The 26,202-nt window shown below is 40.8% G+C and overlaps 1 protein-coding gene across 2 annotated transcripts in view; it reads left to right on the top strand.

Moving 5' to 3' along the window:
• GRIA3 (glutamate ionotropic receptor AMPA type subunit 3) overlaps positions 1-26,202 on the top strand; it is a 141,949-nt gene that overhangs the window by 74,233 nt on the left and 41,514 nt on the right. For both annotated transcript variants that reach the window (XM_042876548.1, XM_042876549.1), the window contains exons 5-10: positions 10,663-10,716; positions 12,222-12,383; positions 15,276-15,443; positions 18,373-18,477; positions 19,721-19,828; positions 21,020-21,226. In XM_042876548.1, the coding sequence (XP_042732482.1) occupies positions 10,663-10,716; positions 12,222-12,383; positions 15,276-15,443; positions 18,373-18,477; positions 19,721-19,828; positions 21,020-21,226 (804 nt within the window). The remainder of the gene's footprint in view (positions 1-10,662; positions 10,717-12,221; positions 12,384-15,275; positions 15,444-18,372; positions 18,478-19,720; positions 19,829-21,019; positions 21,227-26,202) is intronic.

Genomic DNA, 26,202 nt, shown 5'->3' with positions numbered 1-26,202 from the left:
AGCCTAATGGGGATATGGCTAAATATGAGGCCCCTAGGTGTGATCCACAACTATGATACATTGATTGCCAGCTACAACTGGAATTGTATCAACCCTAATACAGCAAAATATCATCCCAGCGCAAATCACTTGCTACCAGTAATTACATATCCACATGTGATTCCTTTCTCTTATCCCAGCTTCACACCAGTGCAAATCCTTTCTAGTGTTTTGAATAGATTAAAGCTTGCAGGGCTATCCTGGGGTAGATTTGTAGAGACTCAGGTGCTAGAAAACATCAGCCAAGCCTGAAACGCCAGCATGCTGCAGGCTTAACTGGGAAGGTGCAAAACTGTTATAGAGGAAATTAGTGTGCACATGCTTTAAAAAGTTCATGTTACTATATTATGTTTATTTGTTTGACACCAGGGATGTGCATGTGTAGCAGTAATGGAGTATGTACTACTGGAAACTCAATCCTCTGGAGTAGGAGTTGAATAAAATAATGTGCAACATCACAGAGCCTTAAAAACACCCTGAGCATCTTTTATACTGGAAAAATGCACGTAAAGAATCAGAATGGAAAAATATTACTGCAACTTTATTACCTCGTATGAGTTAGGAGGCTTCCCCTGCTGCATAGACTAAATCTAGTAAAAATAAATTAACTCTTCATAATCTCTTTTGGTTCATGATTTATGCACCAAGTTATATGGCGAATATTGCTGAGTGCTGTTTATAGTGAAGCAGAATAAACCTTTCAAACTCCTTCAAAGCATTGAAAAGAGAAATTGAATGCAGTTCTAGTCACAGTAGAATTCATTTACAGTAAAAAGTAAAAGAAAAAGTAACCTTGTCTTTCCTAGAGAAGGTTGCACTGATTTCCTTTCCCTTAATTTCATAGGACATTTAAAGAAGAAAGGAAATGCTCAAAAGTAAAAAGAGATTGGCTGCTATTCAGTGTTTTTCAGTCTGCTTGAAGTGCAGTGCTCTGCAGTACAACCCCCCCTTCCCACAAAAGACTTTCCTCTGAGCATTGGGACTGAACTACTGCGACACTTCTGGGTTATATCCCAATAATAGTTGAAGCGATCTTGACATGCAATAATAGTTTATATAAACAGAATTCTGTTTCCAAGGACTTCTGTTCAATTCCAGGAACTAAGACTGGGATTTTACCCTGACATGCTGAATGGAGGCATGGAAGGAAAATTTATGTATTTTTAAATGATAGCTGTTCCTCAGTTTGCCTAATCTCTTCCTTTCTTCCTCCAACGTGTATGCGTCCTATCATGTTGATAAAAGTTAGGACTAATAGAGTATCATTTATTCTGTGGGCTATGAGAAGAAATGAACCTTGTTTATGTTTGTCTGTGACTGCAAGAGTGTACTTTTCAGAAATTCCAATGCACAGGTTCACCATTTTGAAAGGCAAAAGGCACAATTAGATATCATCTCCTCTGTCAAAGGGGTGAGGTGCTGAAGATCACAGAAGAGTTGCTTGTTAGCAATGTGGGTATGTGGTTAGCAATGTGGGTATGTCTTCACACCAGATAGTGGGGGTGAAACATCTGATTCCAGCAGAAGAACTGGAAACTCTGAGTAAATGTATGACTGCTGTTGTTAATAGTCTTTGTGAAAGTGACTTGAGATGTTGAGAGTAATGGAGGCTGGTCTGGAAGTCAGTTTTGATGGTGCTCAATTTGGTACGTGTGATATGGATTTGCACTACAATGAAGGGACTCATAGCTGCTAACAGGCAAGAGGGCTGTCACTGTCATGGGTCTGTCTTTTGTTAGGGTAAGAGCAGGGCATCACATGCTGAAGAAAATCTGGAAGTTTAGCCATGAATGTTGCTGGAGAGAGCCCATCAAGTGTAATAGTACAGCCACGTACAGCCATTTGCTCAACTTCCCTAAGCCAAGAACCACTGATGTCTGTTGTAAAGGCGTTTGTGTGTCAGTGCAAAGCATGTGATGGTTACCAAAAAGTTCACCCAAATTAACAGAAACTCTTATTCCTATGGGCTGACTAGGGTATCAAAATAGAGATATCAACACAACATATTTGTTCTCAAGTTAGCAAAACTTCTCAGAGACAGTGAACTTGCACAGCACGGGATCCATTTCCAGAGCCTTGACTGATGAGTGACAGTCATCCTTGACTGGGTAAAATGCAAAAAAAGTTGAGTGCTTCAGAATTCTTCAGAAGCAATAAGAACACAGAATACGATGAAGATCTTTGCATATCTTTTATCAGTAGACTCTGCAGAGTCCCAGATACTCCAACCAAATTAATTGTCTTAAAAAATGTCGTTCAAGCTTTGAGGGAAGTTTCTCAGAAAATATACAGTAAGTCACCATCACACTCTTCAAAAAAGTTTTCGAGTTATCAAGAATTTTAGAATTCCAAAGAAGGCATCAAAAAGCGTGATTGTGTTCAAAAAGATGTTTGGAATTTGATGGCAAGAGTCCTTTGAATTGCCTCAGACCAGGTAATTGTCCATCACCACACCGAAAATGTATCAGAGCAGAGAAATCCCCTGAGATCACAGTTGCTGACCTTCTGGTAGTGTCTGACCTGAGAGGTTATAGTTAAGTGGGAGGATGACAAAACACTGAACCAGTAGATAGAGAAGATCCATCTGATAAGTAGAGTAGCACTGCCTGCTTACTTGTAGTGAATTAAGGCAGTTATGGCACTGAAGACAAAATACTTGCTGTGGTTTGAAATTTCCTTAATTTCATTAATTTCTGGTTAGTTTCCTGTGAGACATGAAGACTGTGAAAATACCAGCATGAGAATATACAGGAATCTCTGTGAAATCAGTTCATTTCTGAACATTTTTCAAGGTGAGATCTTTATCAGAGAATATACTAGAACTATGCAGACAATTAAAATATGGGCTCCTTCCTAAAATGATCAGTGTTTGGAAATCACTGCTGCAGGTTAACATATTTAATTGATTTACTTTTCCTGTATGTGACTCCAGAACTTCCTCCAAACACAGTTTGATTTTTGCTTCATTAATCTCACTCAAAAAGCCAAAGAATTTACTGATTCAGAAATTCTACAGTGCACAGGTCTCTTCAGGGAAGCTGTCACAGGAACAGCTAGCTCTTCTTGGGAACATAAGAGGCAGAGCTCTCTTGGCCATTTTGGCAATCGTCTTCATACACTACAAAGAATTTTCATTGTGATTGTAACGAGCCTCTGTATCTGATCTTGTTTTCCATGGAATAGCTTTAAGTGATGAATGGTAGCTTAAGTCCTGATTGATTTTGTTGTGAAGGTTAGGATCTGAAGGGTGTGACTTGCAAAGAGAGATGCAGTCCTGAGAGATAGAACACTGTTCTCATCTGTCTAAATAAAGAAGAAATTCTGACAGAAAGAAAAGTTTATGTAATGAACGTTATTCAGCTTACAGAGTAAACAACTGTGATTATGAATGTCAGTTACTAGTGATTGTAAATCTCTCCATCTCAGCGAAGAGAAACCAGAGTAGGATGCTTTTGCAGAACTGTATGTCTTTTTAACAATGATTATGCCATCAGATTAGTTAATCTCATAATACTGCTAAGTCACATCAAGGAAAATTATTTCTGGACACAGAAAATTCACAGAAAACTTTATTATCACAATTAAAGAAAAAAAAAAAAAATAGGAGAGAATATCATGCCCACAGAACCTGTGTTGCAGTTTGTAATGTTTTGCCTCTGTAATTTCTCATGTAATCTTTTATGCATTATTTAAAAGGATATTCTACTACACGGTCTGCAGTCTTCAGACAGCAAACATCAAATTAGATGTGGGAAAAGAAAGAGTAGCTTTCTGGAGAGAGGAGGAAGTACAGTGTGGTTTTGGTTGCCTTGCTTTCCAAGGACTAACATGTATGACCATCATCGATACGGAGATGGCCTAGAAGTAAATTTTACTCTTGGGGTGATTAACATCCGTTAGAAATACGGGGAAGAGAAACACACAGAGGGGGACCAAAGGAAGAAAAAATATTAATGAAATGCTTCAAATACATTTCAGATCCTTGCTTTTACCACACATATTTTTGTACTTTCTAGTAGGAGACTCCTGTCTTCTAGGAGATTATTCCCCACGACAGATACATTGCAAAGGGCTGAAAGGTGTTTGACTAATGTTTTATAAGCCCATACTTACTATGTGTGCTATAGAGAAAGATAGGACTATGGTTTTGAGGTGTGGTTACAAACGTAAAAGGTATCAAGTGCACACAAGTTAGATCTGTATATTGTGCAAAAAAAAAAGCCCAGCAATCTAGACTGCCTATGGATTTGTGACATTCCCTAAAGAACAGGAAGCCCCTGAAATGGTGCATAAGTTAGTCTCAACCGTATATGCTATTATTTTCATCTGCAACAAACAATACGTGTGGAGAATCTTCATCTTAATATTTAATACATTCTTCATTTAATATTTAACTCAAATTTAATATAGTACTCATTCTTCATATAAATGAAATCATTGTTTACTGCATATTTTACAGCCTCACAATCCCTAGCGGCCAGATTTTCATCCCATTAATATTAAGTGAAGAAATAAATCTCCTTCACTGGGTTTGCACTGTGGTTATCATTATGAGGAATTGACCCTTTGTACAAAGAAAGTCATTTGTACCCTGTGTGGAAATGGCTTTATTTCTATGGAATTAAAGCCAGGATAAGTATTATCTGTCTGGCTGTGAGAAGACCAGTGCTAGCTGTGATGCTTCTTTTGCCACAACAGTACTGTGGTTCCTTTGGAATTTCATATGTTGGTGCTGGTGCTGTTGGTGTGATAAACATAAAAAAGATGTTGACATGCTATTTGTTGTAATTTTTCTCAGGGCAGCCCCTGCCATGTCTTGTGATTAGAATCCTCAAAGGGAACTCTTTCTTTGGGCAGGGGCTTTGTGTGTGAGTGGTAAAACAAGAGAGAAGGCACTGTAGACTGCAGTAAATGTATCTGCTGAGGTTGCAAAGGATCTCATTTTTACTTTGCCGTCTGGTTATGTGAAGAAAATCCTCTTCTGTTCTCCAATTTATCCTACTCTAGTCTGGAAAATTTACATGACAAAAGGCGATCTGTGCAAAGTAAAGACAATGAGGAATGATTGTGTATGCCTGTCAAATGCACCAGGTTGCACCAGATCTTTTGCCTTTGCACACATGACAACACTTTCCACAATAATTACGTTGCTGTTAACAATGCACCCTCCTTTGAGAACCAATGTACAATCACTGCCAGCCCACATGGGCAACTCATGATAAGAACTTCTGAAGGCTTTCACTTTTATTGAACTAATTGGAGTGTCACACTGATATTCTGCTCCTTTCCTTTCTAAACTGGTCTTGAAGACCAAATTAGTCAATGCCTCTGGTCCAGTGAGGTGCTGCCATGAATTCTCAATTGTTTATTCCAATATCAAGTAGGAGCTGCTCATATCTCAGATGAGCTTTATATAACTCCGTCCTCAGATGTAAAATGTTGCTATCAACAGGGTTGCAAGCTAGAAAATACCTGATGTGTTAACCAGGAGAGCAGGCAGTAGCAATTTAGGACTGCAAGACGTTTCTTGCCATGCTTGAGATAGCCAGGGCCTGTTGCCCATGCTGTTCCCACAAAGAACAATCAACACTGAGCTGATCCTGATGATGCTGTTGGAATTTTTTAGACATGTCCATTTCTTGAACACAGAACATTTTGGCTTGTTTGCCGCTGAGAAGAAAGAATTGTGCCACTGCTTTGTCATAGCTGTATTTTGAAAGCAAGGCGTACTGGGACATTGCTGTATGTATGGAGCTAGCTAGCTAGGCTTTCCTGTCCTCAGAAATGTAAAAGTAGACTTAAAAATCAGAAGACATGCTAATATGCTTGAAGTTAATCATGGGCTTTTTGCAAAACTGGGACCCAAATTAATGTATAAATAACTTCAACAAAGACAACAAAACTCCTTTTTGACTCTGAGCTTATAGGAAATCTCATTTTTCTCACTGCCTTTTTAAAACCTAGGAAAGAAGAGTTCTGGATTTAACTTACCTCATTGTTCACAGAGATGCTAGAAATGGAAAGGCGCATTACAGCAGGTCAGATCTCTCCCTGCCACTCCATTTAAGTGGCATATTTCTTTAACTTGTCAGAAATGAAAAGCAAGGGAAAAATCTTTAGACCGTCTTTGTGACAATACTGCCAGTCAGCATCAGTATTGTATATTATTGAAAGATCTAATAAACTCATAAACTACCAGGGTTTTGAGCTGTAGATGAGGTAGTCTGTACTTTTGTGATCTAATTTACTTTCTTCCTTTTTTCATTTCTAAATAAGGAGAGAGAAAAAAACCTTGATTAAAAAGACTGAACTGACCGGATCAATTCAGGTGAAGGGAAGATGAGCTCTTATTCGTTTTCCTTACAGTGCTGCCAAAGTCATGATAGCTATTTGTCTACGTAAAAACACAAGTGTATCCTCCTAGCATGTACTTTTCAATGACACCTGTTAAACTCAATGCTCACAGAGACAACACTGCAGGAGCAGTCCTAGGCCTTTTCTGATTCGGTATGTTTTAGTGTAGGGTTGCTACACTGAAACTGATCAAGTCTAGAAGTGCTTTCCTCACCTCAGTCTTTACTGGTGAGATTGCCTTCAGGAATCCTAGGTTCCAGAGACCAGTGGCAAAGGTTGGAGCAATGAAGACTTACCTCAGTACAGTATCAAGTCAGGGAACTTTTATGCAAGATGGCCTGAAAACTGAATTGCTGGCTTTAGAGGGTTGTAATCAGCAACACCGAGTCCAGCTGGAAGCTAGTTGCTAGTGAGATACCCTAAGAACCAATACTGTTTAAACTTTTTATTAATTATCTTAATGATGGACAAAGGGCATTCTTAATAAGCTTACAGTTATTACAAAATTGGAAGGATTGTTTGATAGGAAGGCATGCATCAGGTGCCAGGGTCTTCCTGGCGTTTCCTGGCTGGAAAGCAGCTCTGCAGAGAAGTGTCCAGTGGCCCTGTCAGGCAAATTGAACACAACCATCACTGCATGTCACAGCAAAGATGACCAACATCTCTGTGGGCTGCACAGGAGGAGCATCGGCAGCAGACAACAGAGGTCATCCTTCCCCTGCTCAGCCCTGGTGAGACTGCACCCGAAGTACTATGTACAGTTTTGGGCCCCCTAGACAGAGACACACTAGAGCAAGTCCCACGGAGGGCCCATGGGATAATTCAGGGACTGAAGCATGTGGCACTCAAGGAGAGACTGTGAGAAGTGGAATTGTGTTACCTGGAGAAGAGAAAGCTCAGAATGTAACTTAATAATGTGTATACATACCTGATGGGGAGGACTGAAGAAGAGCTAGACATTTTTTGGACAGTCTCAGTGAGTTTGAGTCTCAGTGGTGCCCAGTGACTAGACAAGGACACAGTCTGAAATGCAGGAAATCCTGTTTAAACATAAGAAAAATCATTTTTATTGCGAGGGTAGTCAGACACTGGAACAAGCTGCCCACAGGGGTTGTGGAATCTCTGTCTTCAGGGACATGCAAAATGTGACATGTCCTGAGCAGCATGCTCTAGCTGTCCTGCTTTGAGCCAGGCTGTTGGAAGAGACAATCTCCAGAGGCCCCGACAACCTCGGCTGTTCGTGATTTCCTACATCCAGGAGTCAAAGACAAACCAATGGTAATTTTTAAAAGAGAAAATATGACTGCTCAGTTCCACCTCCCAAACCTGCGCTATTCTTTCACTTCTCCATTTCTTTTGAGCCCGAAGACCCTTCTAAAATTGTAAGAAAAGTTTAAAAGCTAAGGCAAAAAAATTAAGTTTCCTATCTGTTATCATTATGGCTGATGCAGTGAAAACCAATATGTTCTTTATGCTTTCATTCAAAAAATTACTTCCCCAGGCAAATGAAAGACTGAAATTGGCAATGCTGATTTAATTTCTCAAATCTGGCATATAGGCCCACACTTCCAGGATGCCAGCAGGCTGTGACTTTTGTTTTAACATGAGGTACATTTTAATTATGTTCTCTCTGGATTTTCTGTTAATTAATCGGAAAAATTCAAAGAGTTAATTAAAAATACAAACTTTTTTTGGCTCCATATCAAACCCGACATTACATTCTTTTTATCTACACAACAACAATTGTTTGTGATCAGATGTCTCAGTTATTAATGATAGTTTCGTCTTTTTTTTCCTCCTCCTTTGTTCAATGTAAAATCCTGTAACTTTTTCCTTCAGTCAAAGTGAAAGCAATATTAAGTCTTGGAAGTGAAACTTACCAAAGACATGTAGCTCTGTGAAATCCTTGTCCTGTAATCCTGGCTTTCTATTCACCACCACTATTCAATATCTCACTTTCTATATAAGCTTCACAATATCTAAGCAGTTGATGAGATGTATTGGTTATATTCCTGCTCTCTTTCTTCAAAAAAAAAGCTTTGTCCATCCCTGTACTCCCAGAGGAGTAACATTGATGTCTGTGATTGTTTCTGCTAGGCTCGCTAATCCAGCAGCTCCTGCAAGACGCTGGGCAGTTGGTAGAGGTGGAAAGCAAGGGGGGGGGGGGAGGAGAATTGCCCTCATGAAGATTTAGGATAGCATGAGTAGTGAGTTTTAAAAGCACTGCTAAGGTCCAGTTAAATAATTATGAACTAACGTGGTTGATTGTAAGAATAGAAACAGTAACAGGTCGTTTTTGAAAGATGCTTTACAAATTAAAACAGGGCTGTAGTGTGTCGGACCTTTCTAAGGAACTGAACAGAGTTAATTCTGGACTTTTTTGGAGGCATGACAATAGAGGAGATAGAAGTTGAATCTGATCTATGCTAATGAGTCCTACATTTCCTATGTGCAGTATTTCTCCAGATGCCTGTAGCAGCTCCATGAATGTTTTCCTTACAGCCCCTGACTTCATCTGTCATGGTATTTTCTCTTAAATAACCACATTTCTGGGTAGATCTGTAAAAGCTTTCTTATTTCTTATTAAGGTTAAAATGGCAAAGCACATTGTTGTTGTTAAGCTCTTTGTCTCTAACCTTTTAAAAGGAAAGCGCTGCCATTAAGGTGAAATTTAAACACACAGAGAATTCATTATGCAAATAGTGCACACGCCAGATGATCTGAAGGAAGCCTGCACATTTCCATAGAAAACAAGTGTGAGTGTAGGAAGGCAGATGCTTCCTACCAACAGAGTGTACATACAGTTCTCAAGAGGACCAGAGCAGCAATTTATTTTCAGACTGCTGGAAGTATGCAAATTCCTACAGAATTAAATGTGAATTCGAAAGAAATGACATCTATTAAGGACAAGACAGCCCAAAGAGACAACTGGGAACTTAATAATTTAATCAAGAACCTTAAGAGGCTCTTCTGTGCATCCAAAGGCAGTGACTCAAATGTCATCTCACTTTAGCAAGGACATAAGTGGTCCATCGAAAAGCATCACCTGACCACTTGACCTGCTCTTTGGTACAGTCTGTGATACAGCTGTGGTGTGTGGTCAGAGCTAGGTTTGCTGTTTCTAACTTTCAGTAATTCACCCTAGAAAAGTCTGAGTTGGTTTCTGTCCTGACACACACGTTATCACCACATTCATTAATTAAATTCTTTCTCCTGGACTTTTTTCCCCCTGACCTAGATGAAACTAGATGGAATGAGATGGATGTTACTGAGGCTATAGCCTGAAGGCAGGGGAACGGTACTAAGTGCAGTGGCATGATTTGCACAGGAGCTGTTACTGGTGAGCCATTAGCCAGCTGCTTGAACACGGGGAGTTTTTTCTCTCCTTTCTACAAAAGTACAGTATTACTGGAGTGACAACAGAAGCACGTGGGATGGCAGAATTCAGTTGCCAGCCAGCGCTGCCCTGGCTTGTCCTCTTCATCTTTGCAGTGTCCGACTGTTCAGTTCAGCCTGCTGCTTTTCTGTCTCTTTACTTTTCCATTTAATGGCTCCATTTGCACGCAGAGATAGCCAGCTGGGGTCAGGGAGGGCAGGAGATGTTGGTTTAGTGGAAGTGCTGCATTGTACTTAGTGCAAATTTTCACTAAACATGTAAGGTCAAATATCCCCACTTAGATGCGCTGGAAGTGACACGTTTTCAGTCCATTTGAACTCCGTCTAAAGACAATGAAGGTCACTGCGTATAACGAAGAAATTAAGCATTCATATATGACAAGGTTTGGTCAGGGCTCTCATGGCAAGAAACCCCCTGTACAATGAGTGCCATCAGAGCCCCCTGTGCCAGCACAGTTCAGTAAGCAGAATGAGAGGCTGGGCTGTCTCATATGCTTCTCACACAGCCCACAAACAGTGAGTTTACTAGGTAAGTAGATACATTGCTACCTCATTGCAGAGCAGAAATTATTGAAGTGAGAGCTAAAATGAGTATGGTCAGCGAGGAAACACTGTGGTCACAAGGGTGAGATTGCCAAGTAAGGTCATTTCCAATGGAGAACAGCCCTGTGAGTCAGTCTGCTTGGTGTAGTGCCCATGTTTTAAAAATGTGTGTGACTGCATCATGTCTGTAAAGTCAGCTGTGTAATATTCATGCTCCCCATGGATTGGGCATAGAGGATTGCAAAAATATTCATTTTCTGTCCTATTTTTTACTGGTTGAAACTCATCCCCTTTCTTACACTGAGTAACGTAATTTTTTTCTTCACACAGGTTGTAATCCTTGGCAAACATTCTAGAGGCTATCACTACATGTTAGCAAACCTGGTAAGAACTTTTTTCTTCATTACAAGTATAGCTAAGGTTGAGAGGGTAATATATTCTGTTCAGGTTGTGTCAACTTTAATCAGCAGTAGAGAAAATGCCTGAGTGAGTTCTTGGATTATGAGAAATAACTTCAGTAAATACTGGGACTGGTAGGTTATAGCCATTTGTAGTCAATTATGGTCTGCATTTTATCTAAGCAGCTAATATCCTCTACTAATTTTAAAGTAATGATTTAATTATGTGTTTTCCACTAATTTGCGTCCTCATAAATAAGACACTTGGTTACCATAATCTTCTATGTAACATATTTGAAATTTAGCACTCTAGGAAAAATAATTGTAGGATATTTATGTATAAAATAAGTGATGAAAAGCAGCAAATTAAAACAATAATTCCACCAAGTGAAATGGCCAGACTGTTCAGCCATTTGTTTTTATTACAGAGTGAGAGTGTGGGTTGGTGACAGCATGTGTACTGACCTACCAGGATAAAACAAGACATTTTTATCTGTATCGGGACTACTTCTGGAATCTAAAATTGGCCTTCAGGGGCGTATGTGATGACTTGGAAACTGAATCCACTAGAGTTCCTTAGAATAAGTGTCATATTGTAGTGGATCCTTGCAGAATCTGGTTTTGGTTTCCGTGTCTGCTGTGAGCAGAAAAATGTTCTTCCAAAGATCACACTTTGGAGTTAGCAATCCCACTTGGTAGAATGTTCTCCGTATTCATGTTTTGATGTGATTAAAACAAGACAAATTTAAAAATATCCTTACTTAATATGAGTACTGCACCACTTTAAAATGTGCCATTTTGCTTCATAAGGATCAGTCGTGATCTGACTGATTAGACTGTAGAGTGTGCATAGAAACACGTGAGTTCTTACTCTGAGTTGCCTTTTAGCATGTGTAAGCACTGGCATTCAAGTAAACATGACTGCAATCAAGTCACGCTAATCAAAAAGACACCAATTTACTGCCACAGGTATAAATAACAAGAGAGTGGGAGAGAATCCTACCATTATGTTTGAAAGCAAAATGCTAAGCGGTGCACTGACTGACGGCTGCCTAGCCAGGAGATTCGTGCCTCGCCTCCGCAGAACAGCGTGCCTCTTCAGTGGCTTTCTGTTCCCAGCACTGAAGCTTTGCTGTTCAAATGGAAGTGAGATGTTGGACAGATTTGCACCATGACAAGGAAGAGAGGAAGAGGTGTTTCAGGCTTCCCTGCTGTTTTCTTTCTGACCAGTGGATGTTACGTGCGACACAGCCGTAACACGGCAGGGCAGTTTTCCATTGCAAAGGTCTAAACCTTAGGACATTTACAAATTCTGCTATCACAATCCCAACTGCTGTTGTGATAGTAATGGTCTCCGTGGCAGAATGTTCTCAGCCAGCAAGAACGAAATTCAGTGGTTTCTTTTGTGCCAAATTTCTAGCAGGTAAAACTGAGACAAAGAAAAGGTGGTTTAGATGGCAACAATTTTTGTTTTTTTACGTGTCCTCCCAGGGTTTCACAGACATTGTGCTGGAGAGGGTGATGCATGGAGGTGCCAATGTTACTGGATTCCAGATAGTTAATAATGAAAACCCAATGGTTCAGCAGTTTCTACAACGCTGGGTGAGGCTCGATGAAAGAGAATTCCCGGAAGCCAAAAACTCACCATTAAAGGTATTTATTTTATTCTGTCAACGGTGGAGATTAAATGAGTTACTTTAAAGCAATTATTTGTTATTTAACAATCGTATTAGTCCTCCAGTGCATAGCCTGTTTGTATAAAAAATAAAATGATCAGCTATTTTCCAGAGATACATCATACTGTAAGGTAAATGATGCTAGAAACTGCTCTCTAGTCCAGCCACCAAGAAAGATGGCACGGCCAAGCCCAAACTACCTTAGACATTAAACTACCTTAACATCTTTAAAAGGTGGTAGCACCCATTCTACCCATTGGTAGGTCCCATCGCATGCCTGGAGACTGGTGGCATAGAGTCTGAGCTGCCCCACAACTATTCCAGGATGGTTCTGATCACCAAACAACTGCCGACAGTTGAGTGCGACTGCCTTCACCCGTGTTTTGGCAGAGTTTAGTTCTCTAATCACATATAGACACAATCAAATGTGCGCTCAGACAGGAAGCACTCAGCTGAATTGGCATTCGAGATGACTTGTAATAAACACAGAAAAAAACATAAGTGGTGCTAAGTACAGTAATATGTATGTTGGGAGATAAAGGGGCCTCTTTCACAGTGCATTTAAATGCAGTGGGTTTAACAGACGTACCAGGGATAGTCTATTCAGAGTGGCCCTAATTCAGAAGAAAGGAGTGGACCGGACACTTCACTGCAGTCTCTTCCATCCCTGAGATCACGTGATTTCTTTGGAGAAGGAAAATTATCTCATGCCATCCCATGGCCTTGCTGGCATTTCAGAGAAAGCAAGGAAAGGCAAACAGGGCTTGGCTCAGTGTGTTCTTTCCTGTTGATTACAAACTACTCCCGCTTTCTAAAGCTTTCTAGGAGCGAGGCAGAAGTGAAGATAAGTGTTGTACTAACCTTAAAAGCTCTGAAAGATAGGAAGTTAACCTGGGAATATTTTGTTCCACTTGAAAGCAATTTACCTTGAGGGAAAAATTATTCTCTATCCTTAAAAAATAATCTTAAGTGTATCATACAAACATAGAGAATGTATTACCTTTCCACAGATGTACCGCTCATTATAGAAATGTGCACAATATTTGTCAATCAGACAAAAAGCATACTTAAAAATTGACGTACAATATTTCTGATTAGGAAATAAAATTGCCTAGAGATTAAAGCCCTGATGTTTAATTTATTCCGTATTTTATCAGCCTTTCCCTTCCCTCTCTCTTTTTTTTTTCTTTTCGTGTTCATGCATTTATAAGCAGAATTCAAATAAAGTAGAAAATTAGATAGCTCTCTTGGCATGACTTGGAAGGGATTGCATTAAGGTTACTGACAATTGACGCGTTCTGCTGAAAAAAATTATCACTGTAAATTCTATGTAGTGCTAGATTGGACAGCTATTACAAATTTCTTTTTTTTTTAGCACAAGAACAAATGCCTGATAAAATTAACACCACATCCTATGTTGTTCTGTGGAATGTGATATAATCTTTGTTAACTAACAAAACAGTTAAGAGGAGAGAGTGAGCACTGCAAGATTACAGGAAGAGGTAAAAGAGGGCAGGATCAAAAATTGCCTGTGCCTTGGCCCAGTCAGAGCAGGAACACCACACACACCAAATGAAAGTTTGTAAACTGCTGTCATTTAAAACTCAGTAAGAGAGGCTGCTTGTAACCTTCACAGTGCTACCTTTGCACTCCTTTTTCGTTTTGATCTGCACATGCAGGTATGCCTTGTTCTGTGCTGACTTCCTAAGGCTTTCTATCAAATTTGCAATAAGATGATACGCATTTCTAAGAAATGCAGACAACCAGTTGTGCTGTTCTGCCCTACAGGACATGCCTCTCCATTCTCATACAAAATAGTGGAAATGCGAAGGGTCACTCAGTTACAAGGGATTTGAAATCTGTTCTTCTAGACTGAGCACATTCAATTGCTGCCAGTGTGCACATGTTGAAATGGTTTCCCCTAAATTGCACAGACCCCTAAATTACAGGTGCACAGACTGACAGTGAACACCAGCAGTGTTATGTATAGAACCTTCCTTCCATCCTAGGAGGGAAGAACTTTCAGACAAGCACAGGAATGGGGCAGAAATGTTTTTTAAAAAAAGAAAAAAAAAAAAAAAAAAAAAAGCGATATTTTGGTAGTAATACATTGGGAGATGTCAGCAGATACATGCATCAAGCAATGGGTGAAGTTGACAGCAGCATGAACAATTCATTAAGGATTCCCAGGGTTTTGTAGAGGACTTGTTGCTACACAAAGCTTATCACCTTCCTCAGATTTACAGTGATGTGAGAGAAGGCAGATGGGCAATTACCAAGGAGATGTAATGCCTCACATGTGTTTTTTGATTGCTAGCTTGTATAGCCGTCTACTAAAAATGTTAACTGATCTATTCCTGGCCACAGATGCTACCTAATCAGTACTGTGGTCCAAACAGAAATGATTTATGTTAGCTTCAATTCAAAACCATCCTGACAGTGCTGTTGTAAAGAAAAAGAATTACTTCAAGGAATAAACAAATATGAGCTCTTGCTATCAGTAGCAACAGGGGCCGGCATGGAATTGCCAATTTTTGTAGTGATGTCATTTAGATGAACAAGCTTCCAGTTAAACTTATACTTTATGCAACTCTGAACTTGTTCTATTATTTTAATCCTTATTGTTATTATTTATTTTAATGTATTTTTATTATTTATTGTTATTATTTATTTCAGTTAGTCACTTGAAATAAATGGAATTGTTAAAAAAAAGGCATCTGTGGCAAGAGAGACAGAGAGCAAGGAAAAGGGCTTCTGAGCATGATTCTTATAAGAGTATATTAAAGATAGAGGGACAAGACCTTATGATAAACCTAGGGTGATTCTAAGATTACAGTCTGTCATCATGTTCTATTTGCATCAATTTCAGTATACATCTGCCCTGACCCATGACGCTGTCCTAGTCATAGCAGAGGCTTTCCGTTACCTCCGAAGGCAACGTGTGGATGTCTCCAGGAGAGGTAGTGCTGGGGACTGCCTGGCCAACCCTGCAGTACCATGGAGCCAAGGAATTGATATAGAAAGAGCGCTGAAAATGGTAAGGGCAAAAATACTGTGGCTATTGGATGTGTATATTTCACAACAGAAGCAACTCTACTGGGGCAGAGCTACTCCATATGCAGTTTCTGCACACAAGAACAGCTGATTCTCAGGACAGAACAAAACAAAAACAGCAAAACCAAACTTTATGACAAACTCCAAAGGATGGCTAAGACGTATTCAGTAGCAAGCAAGCCATAACTAGTTAGTTCTCAAAGAGTTGGCCAAAGTCACATCCCTGTAGGACCAGTGTAACCCCAGAGCATCTGTAAGCTGACTTTTCCAAGACCTTCTGCCTCCCATGACAGTGAGCATGAGCCAGTTTGGCATGTACTGAGGGTTTCTAAAGTCAAGCTCAGGCTGCAAAGATGACAATCAAAACCAGACTGGGTCTTCAGCATATGCATTGTGCATCATGCAGGGATACATATTTACTAGCTTGAAGACACGTATGTAATTTTTTTGTAGACATAAGAGACAAGAATAAAGTGTGCTTTTGATCTGGCTCAAGTAACTGTAAAAACATTCGGATAATTAAGTGACTGTAAAAATTTAGGCATGAAACTGAAGTGAGTGAGATCAGAACTAAGCCCCTGTTAGGTAAAAACAAATCCTGGGTCAGACTTCTTAGTTTACTGATGGCTTTTTTGTCGCCGAAGTGAAAAGATTATATCCAAAGGTTTATTCTCCCCCTCATTTGCTTAAGGAGAGAGACAGTTCAGTCTCACATTGTCAGAGCTATTCTTATGCCATTAGGTTGCACCCTAACAAATGCACTACCTGCATATTCACTCATGTAGCATTGCCCTCATTTGAAGAAACGTTATCTAAAGTTAATCTTCATAATAGTTAAAGAATTTGTACTGTCTATTTGAACTTTATTGTAAGTGAAACATAAAACCTCTTTGAATGAGATACAAAGCATGAATATCAAGAAAGAACATGAACACTGCCATAGGACACTACGTCATGTAGAGAATATATTTGAAAAAATGTCAATCACAGGATATACAAAGCCCAAATCACAACTGGCACAAAAGTAGGTGTCAAACTTCCAGCAGGTTGTAAATGAGGTTCATGTCATCTTCTGCAATCACTGCAGATCATCCCATAGAAGCACTGCCTGTTGGACCCCACTCCATTCATCAGTCTCCTCTGGTCAGAAAAAAATTTCATCAGCAAAAAAATAACAGTTTCTCCCCTCTGCTCCGTAACAGCAACTCAACAAAATTTTTTCAAGACCTCCCAGAAGTATCCTTATGCCAGCAAAAGATGCAGTGTCACACTACAGATGTCCTGCTGGCAAAAGGGAAATAGGCATTACCTGACTGCTTCCCTACAGCCTCAAAAGCTCTGCATGTCTGTGTTTCTAAATGTAAGGCACCAGATAAGTGACAGACAGTTTACCTGAGCAGATCTGGGCAGTTATAAATAGTCATTTAATTTGTGATTGCCTCTGCACACTGCTACCAGACACGTTCTGAGTCCTGGTGAGTCTTCCTGCCTCTCTGCAGCCAGATTTTGAGAAGTGCTGAGTTTTCCCACCAAAGATAGAAACAAATTAAATTTGAAGTCAAAAGGTGTCAAATGCACAATGCTCACATCTCAATGCAGCTCAGGATGAACCAGACCTAACAAGCTCTGCTGAGACATACCCTGTGCTAGGGTAGTCAGACAGCTTCTAGCAAGTGCCAAAAGCAGGCATAGCAGCTCACATCTGGCTGCAAATTATATGTCAACTGCTCTACAAATGCTCAGTCCACAGTTGATAAAACCTCTTTGGAACACATTTGGCTTTCAAAGCCTGGTGCACATCTCTAGCTTTCTGGAGACAGGAAAAGCTCACATATTCTTCCTGACTCTTGAGAACGTGAGCTGCTAAAAGGGCTCAAATCCACTAACTAACAACAAAAAAAATCACACTACTTATATGTCATTCTCAATTTGGCTCACTGGATAATTTGGGACCAAATTTATTTTTTAACTTTTTTATGTAGCCTTTCCCTGTCCATCGTAAGAAGTTTAATTATACCATCTCTAAGGCATAATGAACAGCTCAGTAACCAGCTCTGAACATCTTCAAGGACTGTGGTTTCACAGTTTCCCTCTGACAAGTCTTCCACCACACATTTCTGTAGCTTCTGAAGCATTCTGCTGAATATGAAAGCTAATCTACTCCTAGTGCAGTTTCAGACTGTTACCCCTTCTGCCTAAGATGAGAGCGTGCCAGTGTCAATAAGTGATAAATGGAAATACCTCACACTTTCACACAGGGAAATAAGAAAGATTTTTTTCTTTGAAACAAATTACTTCATACTTCCCTTTAAAGTGATTCATGTGAGTACGTAATGATAATGACTTACCGTCTGTACACCCATCCATCCAGATTGAGACCAAAACCCATAAGCAGTAGAGACAATTGTCTATGTTCATTCAAATACATTCATTCCTTTGTCCTACGCTGGGACTGATCTTAAAATAAAGCACTTCCCAGAATGAGCAATGACATGAAATTCTGGTCCATATGACAAATCACTCCATGCCATATTGCGAGGGCTTTAATAGCACTGAATTGTTGCAGGTAGCTCGCGGATGCCCCTTCTACATCAGTGAACCCAGCGTGACTAAGCGTGGCAGAGTCAGTCTTTCTTATATTTAACATGCATGCAGGGCTAATTTCACTTACTTACACTTAAATGCAACTCACTCTGCAGTGGTGAGTCACCAGCAGAGTACTAACAAAGCATATGTACGGCTGAAACTGAGAGAATTGGGGCTCTTTTATTATGAGCAATACCACTGTCTGTGTCAGAAGTGCTACAGGTCTCTTATACGGATAAAAACTGTGCTACGGCTAATGAGTTCCTGCAAAATGTAACAGAGGAAAATCTATTATTAATGTTTTTTTTTCTACTTTTTGCCTTCAGGTGCAAGTCCAAGGAATGACAGGGAATATCCAGTTTGATACTTACGGGCGGAGAACAAATTACACAATTGATGTGTATGAAATGAAAGCTTCTGGATCAAGAAAGGTCAGTTTCATGATATACATTCAGATTTCATATCTTCAGAAATAATATTTCTGATAATACTATTCCAGCAGACTAGTGGAACTCAGTAATGCTGCACAGACACTGCAAAAACAAGACCCAGAGGAATCCCTGCCTTCTTGCCGTCTTCCTATCCCAGGAACCTTGTTCTATTCTGTTTCTGAAACATATCACTCATCCTATTTAATATCTTCATTGGTTTCCATTTGAAGTTAACCCCACTTCATCTGTTAGAAGACACCTTGAGCTTTTATGCTGAGCATGATGTCTGCTGTCATGTCCCTGTGTTCAGCCCAATCTCCATCTTTCCCTTCCCCATAAGAGGCCTCAGAGCAATAGTGAAACTGGAATGAGTGCATTTTAGAAACCTTCTGAAATTATCAGAAAATAATTTGGGTTTTAATTAGGATTTTCACTGCTTGTTCTCTTATCTCCTAAATAAAGTATAGATGCTAAGTGGCGTGACTGCCTTTTATAAAAGCAATTTAGGGCAAATTTTCAAAAATAATTAGGTAGGCAGGTTCTCAGGGGTGTTGAGTGATGAGGCTGAGTAGATAAGATCATCATCCCCCTGATTTCAGAGACAGCAGGTACCTAACGTGTTTAGTCAACAGTGCCACTCTGTAAGTTCTTCTGCACTTATTTGATAACAAAATACCTCTGGACACGACCCAGCCACTCAGCTAGGTTTTACAGCAAGTCTGTGCAGAAATACAAACACTAGTGTAGTAATAGCATAGCAACACAGCCACGGCACCATGAAGGTCAGCACAAGCCAGCTGACAAACAGTCACCTCAGACTCAGAGGGGTTTGTAATCCGCATTGAGGATTATGCTGTTGTGCCTGCATTGCTAACAGACTCTGTGCATCTGCTCTGAAGCTGCAGGTGCTGTCCTCACTGCCTGAACTGCAGCAGAATACTGATAAAAAATTCAAACCTGGATAATTTGACTCAAAGTGCTTTGCAGTGTTTTCTTGTCTTTTGTGCTGTGGATACAGAGAATTTTATTCCACAGGTGAATACAGTGTGCGATTAACAATGTGAATTTAGACACTGAGAATTTAGTATGTATTTTCACTTTGATTTGCCTTGTATCTATTAAAGCTAATGCAACCCTGACTAAATGTTACCAAACCATATGTTTTGACAGTTCTTGTTACAAGTTCACGCACCAAAGTCCTTGTAAATCTATGTAGTAAGGTTAACAATATCCCTTTTTATAGGCTGGTTATTGGAATGAATATGAAAGATTTGTGCCAACATTAGATCAGCTGCCCTCTAATGACACTTCATCTGTGGAGAACAGAACCATAGTAGTCACTACCATCCTGGTAAGTTTAATGTTCTTAGCGTGTTTGTGTTTAGGAAATAAGATGCACAGCTCCTAAGATGTGTTGAACACCTTGTCAGGAGTCTGGTGTTGAATACTGTGTTACTTCAAGTGACTGAAAAGTTCAGTATCTGCCAGAGATTTGCTGAGGGCTTGACATTGCAAGCTTCTATGCATTTCCTTGAGTTTACTCACAGGAATCCCACTGAGCTCAAAATTGTGCTTTCCTGCTTCTCAGACACTTGAATGCCATCAAATGCCTCATATAAGTGAAGTTATGCATGTATATGACTGCTGGCAGGATCTGGCCTTCCTGCTGTAGGGTCCAATCTTGCACCCCTCACTCAGGTACGGCTTCTGTAAACTCAACCCCTGTGGACTGAGGAAGGGTGGTGCAGTGAAGCCTGTAGAGAACTGGAAATGCTCTAGCACTGGGATTAAAGCTATGTATACGCATGAAATTCCAAAGGAGTAAAGCTCTTCATGTGTTTCATAAACAGCAATACCTGTGTTAGCCCCATTGCTTCTAGCAAATGTGCTCTGTGTAGCATTGTTTGTAACTTTTATGTCTGTTACAATTCTACAAAGCATGATCCGATTTTATGCTCTTTCCTGAAGCATTGTGTTTTATACTCCTATGAAGTTAGCAAGATACAATCAGCATTTCGGCCAGAATTTTCCAAGTTGGCTAAGGGAATTGAGTGGGGAAAAAAAAAATGCTGCTGAGGATTTTAGCCTAGCTTCCTTTAGGCTGCTTTGAAAATATCCCCATCAGAGCCCCATCCTAGGCCAAGGGGGACTTAGCAAATAATTTTGCTGCTACAAGTGTTGGGTATGTTCTAAAAACACTAAAAACTGAATTATTACTGCAGTGATGCTATTTGGCTGTCTAATAACCTAAAAAATGAGGGCTAATCGTGCGGACAATAGTGCAACTTTGTTAAAGTGGAATAGTCCTGTTGTCTTCAATGGGTCTGTACTAGGAGTAAAATCTACAGTATGTTTGACTGTAGGATCATGCCAAGGATTTTTAAAGTGTGAAAGTCTGTCTGCCTGATTTCTGTACCATAGTAGGAAATACTGTAAATACTTGCCATTAATATAAAGTAAGGATCGTAACGTCTCTCATTTTGTATGTTTTAAAGCTGTGTTTTACATTCATAGACTTTTGATCTTTACTTTTGTTTCAAAGGAATCACCATATGTAATGTATAAGAAAAACCATGAACAACTAGAAGGGAATGAGAGATATGAAGGATATTGTGTAGACTTAGCTTCTGAAATAGCAAAACATGTTGGAATAAAATACAAACTGTCAATTGTTGGAGATGGGAAATATGGAGCTAGGGACCCTGAGACTAAGATATGGAATGGCATGGTGGGTGAACTGGTCTATGGGGTAAGTTTCTCTTAACCTTCATTTTCATGTTCTTTATTATGAAAAGTTATGCTCGAAGTTAATAAACTGCAAAATAAAGATAATCTGTTTGAATACCACTTTTAAAATTCTAGATATTTCTTTGTAATGCCATTTTTGTAGCTTAGCTTTCTAATCATGTCATTAAAAACAAGTGTCACTTTTTTATCACTGTTCTCCAAATCAGATTCCACAAAACATTGAAATTTGCATTGGGAAAATTTCAAATTCCTGATCTACAGCAGACTTTCTAGTTTACCCTTCATGTATGCTCTTGTTCTTGCCACATCTTCTTTTTCTCCATCAGTCCTGTGAGTGATGGGGGCTGCCCCCAACATTAAAGGTGTGATCTTACAATGCTGAGCCTTGTTAGATCACTGAGGTCAGTTTTTGTTTGATCAGAGACCAGAGACTCAGCACCACGCTTGTTTTTTAGCATAAGAGGCAATACAGGCCTGAAACCACCCACAGTTTTTTCTCTTTAAAAATCAACTGTCAGACACACACAAAAAATCTAATTCATTATATTCCTCATTATATTTCTATATTGGGTGCATATTGCTTTCTTTAGTAAGAAGAAAAACAGTCTGGAATTGCCATTTTAGAAACTTCTTTGAAAATGCGAATTTTGGAATGCTGATACAATAAGCCAGATGGAAGGGGGAGAAAGTTGGCTTTGCAGAAAAGTCTTTACAAGCTGATATTTCATCTTTGCTTTTTTCCCCCCAAATGCTAATGAGATGATTTGTGATTCCACCCAAATCCTTTTTACAGTTTATTTTTAACAAGCTTTCCTTTATTAAAAATATCTTTATAGAAGTGAATGTTTCCATTACATCCTTTTGTTCCTTTGATAAGTGCAGTTTCTAAAAGTATCCTCAAAATTTCCCTATGATAACATCATATCATCATCACTTGCAAAATGTGTGGTGAGATAACTCTTTTCCAATGAATTGGTCTTTTTTAAATGTAGTTGCTAGGTTTCCAAATTTTTTTTTGCCTCTGGAATCCTAATCCTTCATTACATACTTTCTAGCCTATTTGAGTTCAAATATTTTATGTGATTGAAAATTATTTTCTGGTGTTGTATTAATGGGATGGAGGGAAATCTTTTGTTGAATGTAAACAGGGCTCTGGATCCTGGGGTTGTATCTTTGTTTTCCTGTTGCGTTGAAGTTTGACATTATCCAAATCTTTGAACATCCAGTGCCTCAGCTCTGTGACTTGGGAAAACAATATTTCCTTTCTTGAAGAATACAAGTACATTAAGAACATCTGAAGGAAAGATTAGTTTAGTTTCAGGCATAATTGCATTGCAGTGAAAACCTAAACCCTTGGTTTCCCAGTGTGCGGTTCAAGAAATATCAAGAGTATTAGCCGTAATTGGGTCCTTTTGATACATTTGCAAGTGACAAGCAATGAAACAGTTTATTCACTTAAAAGAAAAATCATATCATACACTAAAGACATGACAAAGAGAATCTAAAATTACTTCTAACAGCCAGGGCAAAAGGACCAGAGGAAGAAAGGTGCAATACGGGCCACTGCTTCTGGGATGGGAGCCAAGTAGGATTAGCCCGAGCAGCTGCTGAGCAGTGCAAGATCCATCTGTATGAAGGGCCACCTGAACCCAGCCTTTGCTTGGATAAGCAGGCTCCCTATTGCAGCCTCTTCCCTAGCTCCCTGGGATGAACCTCACTCAGAGCTTGCCTCCTGAGCATCAGACCGAGCCCTCTGGCCCAACCGTGCCTGTCACCTGCCCAAACCTGTGAAGTACAGCCTCATGGGCACCTTTGACCATATTTTAAAACAACCCCAAATCTGCCCGTGGTGGTCATTTTCCCTACAAAAAAGATCTGTTCCATTCAATTCTGACACAGTTTTCACCCATGCTTTCTCATTAATGAAAATTTGAGGATTGTTTCCCTCCCTGGCCCCCAACAGCTCCTCCTTGCACACTGAGGGCTCAGTTACTGAAGCCTCTTAACCACAATACTCAATTATTCAAAGGTCAGATGCACCCCTTGAGGTTTGACTGCAGACCTGGGTTAATGCTGATGGCTCCACACTGCTGAGCAAGCTCCCATCCTGCTGAGCTGAGCAGCGAAGCTGGAGAGCTGTGTGCAGAAATCCACCTGGCTTTCTGCTAGCAGGGGAGCAGCTCCTGACCTCTGAGCACAGACCTCAGGAGCCCCTCAGGCACTTTCCCAGTCCTGTTTGCTGAGATCATGAGATGCCCTTGGCCCTTTCCTCCAGTTGTTGAGAGAGGGCTGTGTACAAAACTCACAAGGATGTGCGAAAAGCCCTTTAAGAGGGAACAGTACTCTAGATGTGCTAATTATTAGGAGCAACTGTCTCATTTTTGTGCTGACTTCCCTTTATCTCTCCAGGGCTTAAAACTCTATTAGGGATCTAAAACTGTACATTTCCCCTAATGCCCTTGTGAGCCCTGTCTGCAAAATGACTGTCATATTTGGCTCTTCCAGATTCCATTTTGGGAAGACAAGAGGGAGATTAGATTTTAAATGCGTTTATTAGCACGCATAGAAGATAGACATGGGGGAATCAAAGGGGCCTGATTGGTTTTGGTACCAGTTACCCAGCAGCTGAACTGAGCTGTGGCAGAAAACAATCTTTTAGATTGCATTTGTCTCAAGTGTTTCATCTGTCAAACGCAGAACATTCCTGGCCCGACAAGCATGCCACTGCCACCCACACTGCTGGGAAGTCTTACCAAGTATTTTTTAAACTGCACTCTGTCTTTGCATAGACTCATGCGTGCAACCTTTTTCTAAAAGTGCCCTTAGCACAGCCATAGGAAGTGAATGGCTTGAAGCTTTAATGCCAAAACCCTAATTAACTGTAATTAATGTTTAGCTTGTGCCAGTTCTTTATTGCCATTACTCCTGCTTCCTGTGGGATGCAGCGTGCAGCCAGGAAGGTGCAGCCAGGTCCTCACAGCCTCTAGAGCCTATACAGGAGGGGTCTGAGTAGGGAGGATGTGGGGAAGGAGAGGATGAATGGGGTGGTCCAGCGCTTCAGGCCCAGGTGACCAGCACAGCCCTGACCAGAGTGCAGGGCCTGCCTCAGCTCAGCACCACTGGGGCTAACTAGGGCAGTCCCAGGAGCCACACATCATCTGGAACAAGCACACTAAAACACTTTCCACTAGAGACTTTCTCCCTCTCCTGTCCCCTATAGTACTTCAGGGCTGGCTGGAGGGCACAAAGGCCTCCTGTGCTGTCAGCCAGGTCGACCTCAGCTGGCCCTGCTTGGACCTTTTGGTGTTGCTTTGCACCAGGCTGTGTGATAATCTGGCTGCAGTGCAGACTTGCTCTTGGCAGCATAGAGGTGGCAGCCCCAGATGCAGGGAGTGCTGGCCAAGCAGGTGTCCCCAAATGGCTTTGCTTCCTACCCAGAGCCCAGAAGTCCTGACTCAGTCCTGACTGAGTTAGCTTTTGATTTGTTAGCAATTACTAAAAGTTGATAATAATAATTGTATAAAAATTTGACATCGGGAATGAAAATTGTTTAATTTTTGATAAATCCAAAAATGTCATTTTAGGTGGAACAAAACCTTAATTTTGATCTTTCACTCTACTGGTATCAAAATAAGACTTTACCTTCTACCATAAAAATGCTAATGTAATGCACTACTGTTTTTTAAACTAAGGGAAACTTCTAAAACATAATGGAAATATTTGACAGTAGCAAAGTAAGTAGTGAAAGCTGTTTTCCTGGGCATTTTAGAAGAGTACTTTGCATTCCTAACTGAGACTTGAAAAACTGTAGAAAAGTATTTTTAACTCTTAACTGAAATTTGAAATATATCAAGTTAAGTTTACCTAACACTTAAGTGTTCCCAGATGTATAAGTTTGTTTCATTTTAGTTGTTCCTGGTGGAGAATGGTTTCTAGTTCAGCCAGCAGTGAGCTCTAGGTTCTGGACACCGGGGAGCACCGGGACCGCTTTATCCCACTCCTGTGCAAACCTAAAACTTGCCGTACACATGAGCTGCATTCCCCACTAAGATCAATGGTGCGTGCTTATTAAGGAAGCTAAATAGCGTGTTGTTAAGACAAGAATTATTCTCATCTCTCTACACAAACCACCACCCCATCCTAGTGCATCCCGGGGCAGCTCATCCAGGTCCAGGGCCTGATCAGACAGACCCTGCCTTCTACACCGTTACAGCAGCTGAAGCTTTCTCAGTCTGTGAGTGAGCTGTTTAAATCCAACCAACACGGCAGGTGTTGCCCTCCCCAGTCGGCACTAAGGAGCTGCCCTCTGCCAGCACCACTGCAGCCGCCCCTCCTGGAGCAGGGCTTTGTGCGCAGGGCTCTGTGCCCGCCTGCCATCAGCCCTTGGCACTGCTCTCCTCTCCTCTGCAGCCTTTGATTCCTTCCAGTCTCAAAGAACGCCACTGTTCTGCTTTCACCGAGCCGCCAGGGAAAGCTCCCTCCCCGGGCCTGGTGCTTTCAAGTCGCTGAGGCTAATCGAGAGTAGGCTGAACACGTCTCTTAATTGTAGCTACAAATGCACTGGGAGTGGAAAGAGCAGACAGACCTTACAGCCCTTAAAACTCCCCTCAGGTGACAGAAGGTCTTTGTAAGAACCTTTCAATATGTAAAACAGCACCAAAGAATGAAGCTGGGATGTAAAGCTGAGGCGTTCCCCAGCCACAAGGCCTCTGGAGCCGCTTGTAGCGAGGCTGCCCACTCCTGTCCCTGCCCAGCTGGGCCCGCAGCACAAGTGCTCTGCTTCTCACAGCAGCAGCGAGACCGTGACTGCCATGGGAAGCCCTGGGGTTGCAGCAGCTGGTGGAAGGCTGCTCCCCCTCCTCAGTGTCCCTGCTGGTTTCACCAGGGCGAGGTCCGTGCAACATGGCTCCCAGCTCCAGCTGCACCACACCAGCCGGGAGGCCGAAAGCAGACCTGCCTCCACTTCTCCTTTTGCAA

The sequence above is a fragment of the Lagopus leucura genome, unplaced genomic scaffold, assembly GCF_019238085.1.
Source record: "Lagopus leucura isolate 7727_CA_CO unplaced genomic scaffold, USGS_WTPT01 Super-Scaffold_100016, whole genome shotgun sequence".
NCBI lineage: Eukaryota > Metazoa > Chordata > Aves > Galliformes > Phasianidae > Lagopus > Lagopus leucura.
Note: the sequence above shows the minus strand (reverse complement) of the source record. Positions and strands in the feature narration are given on the sequence as shown.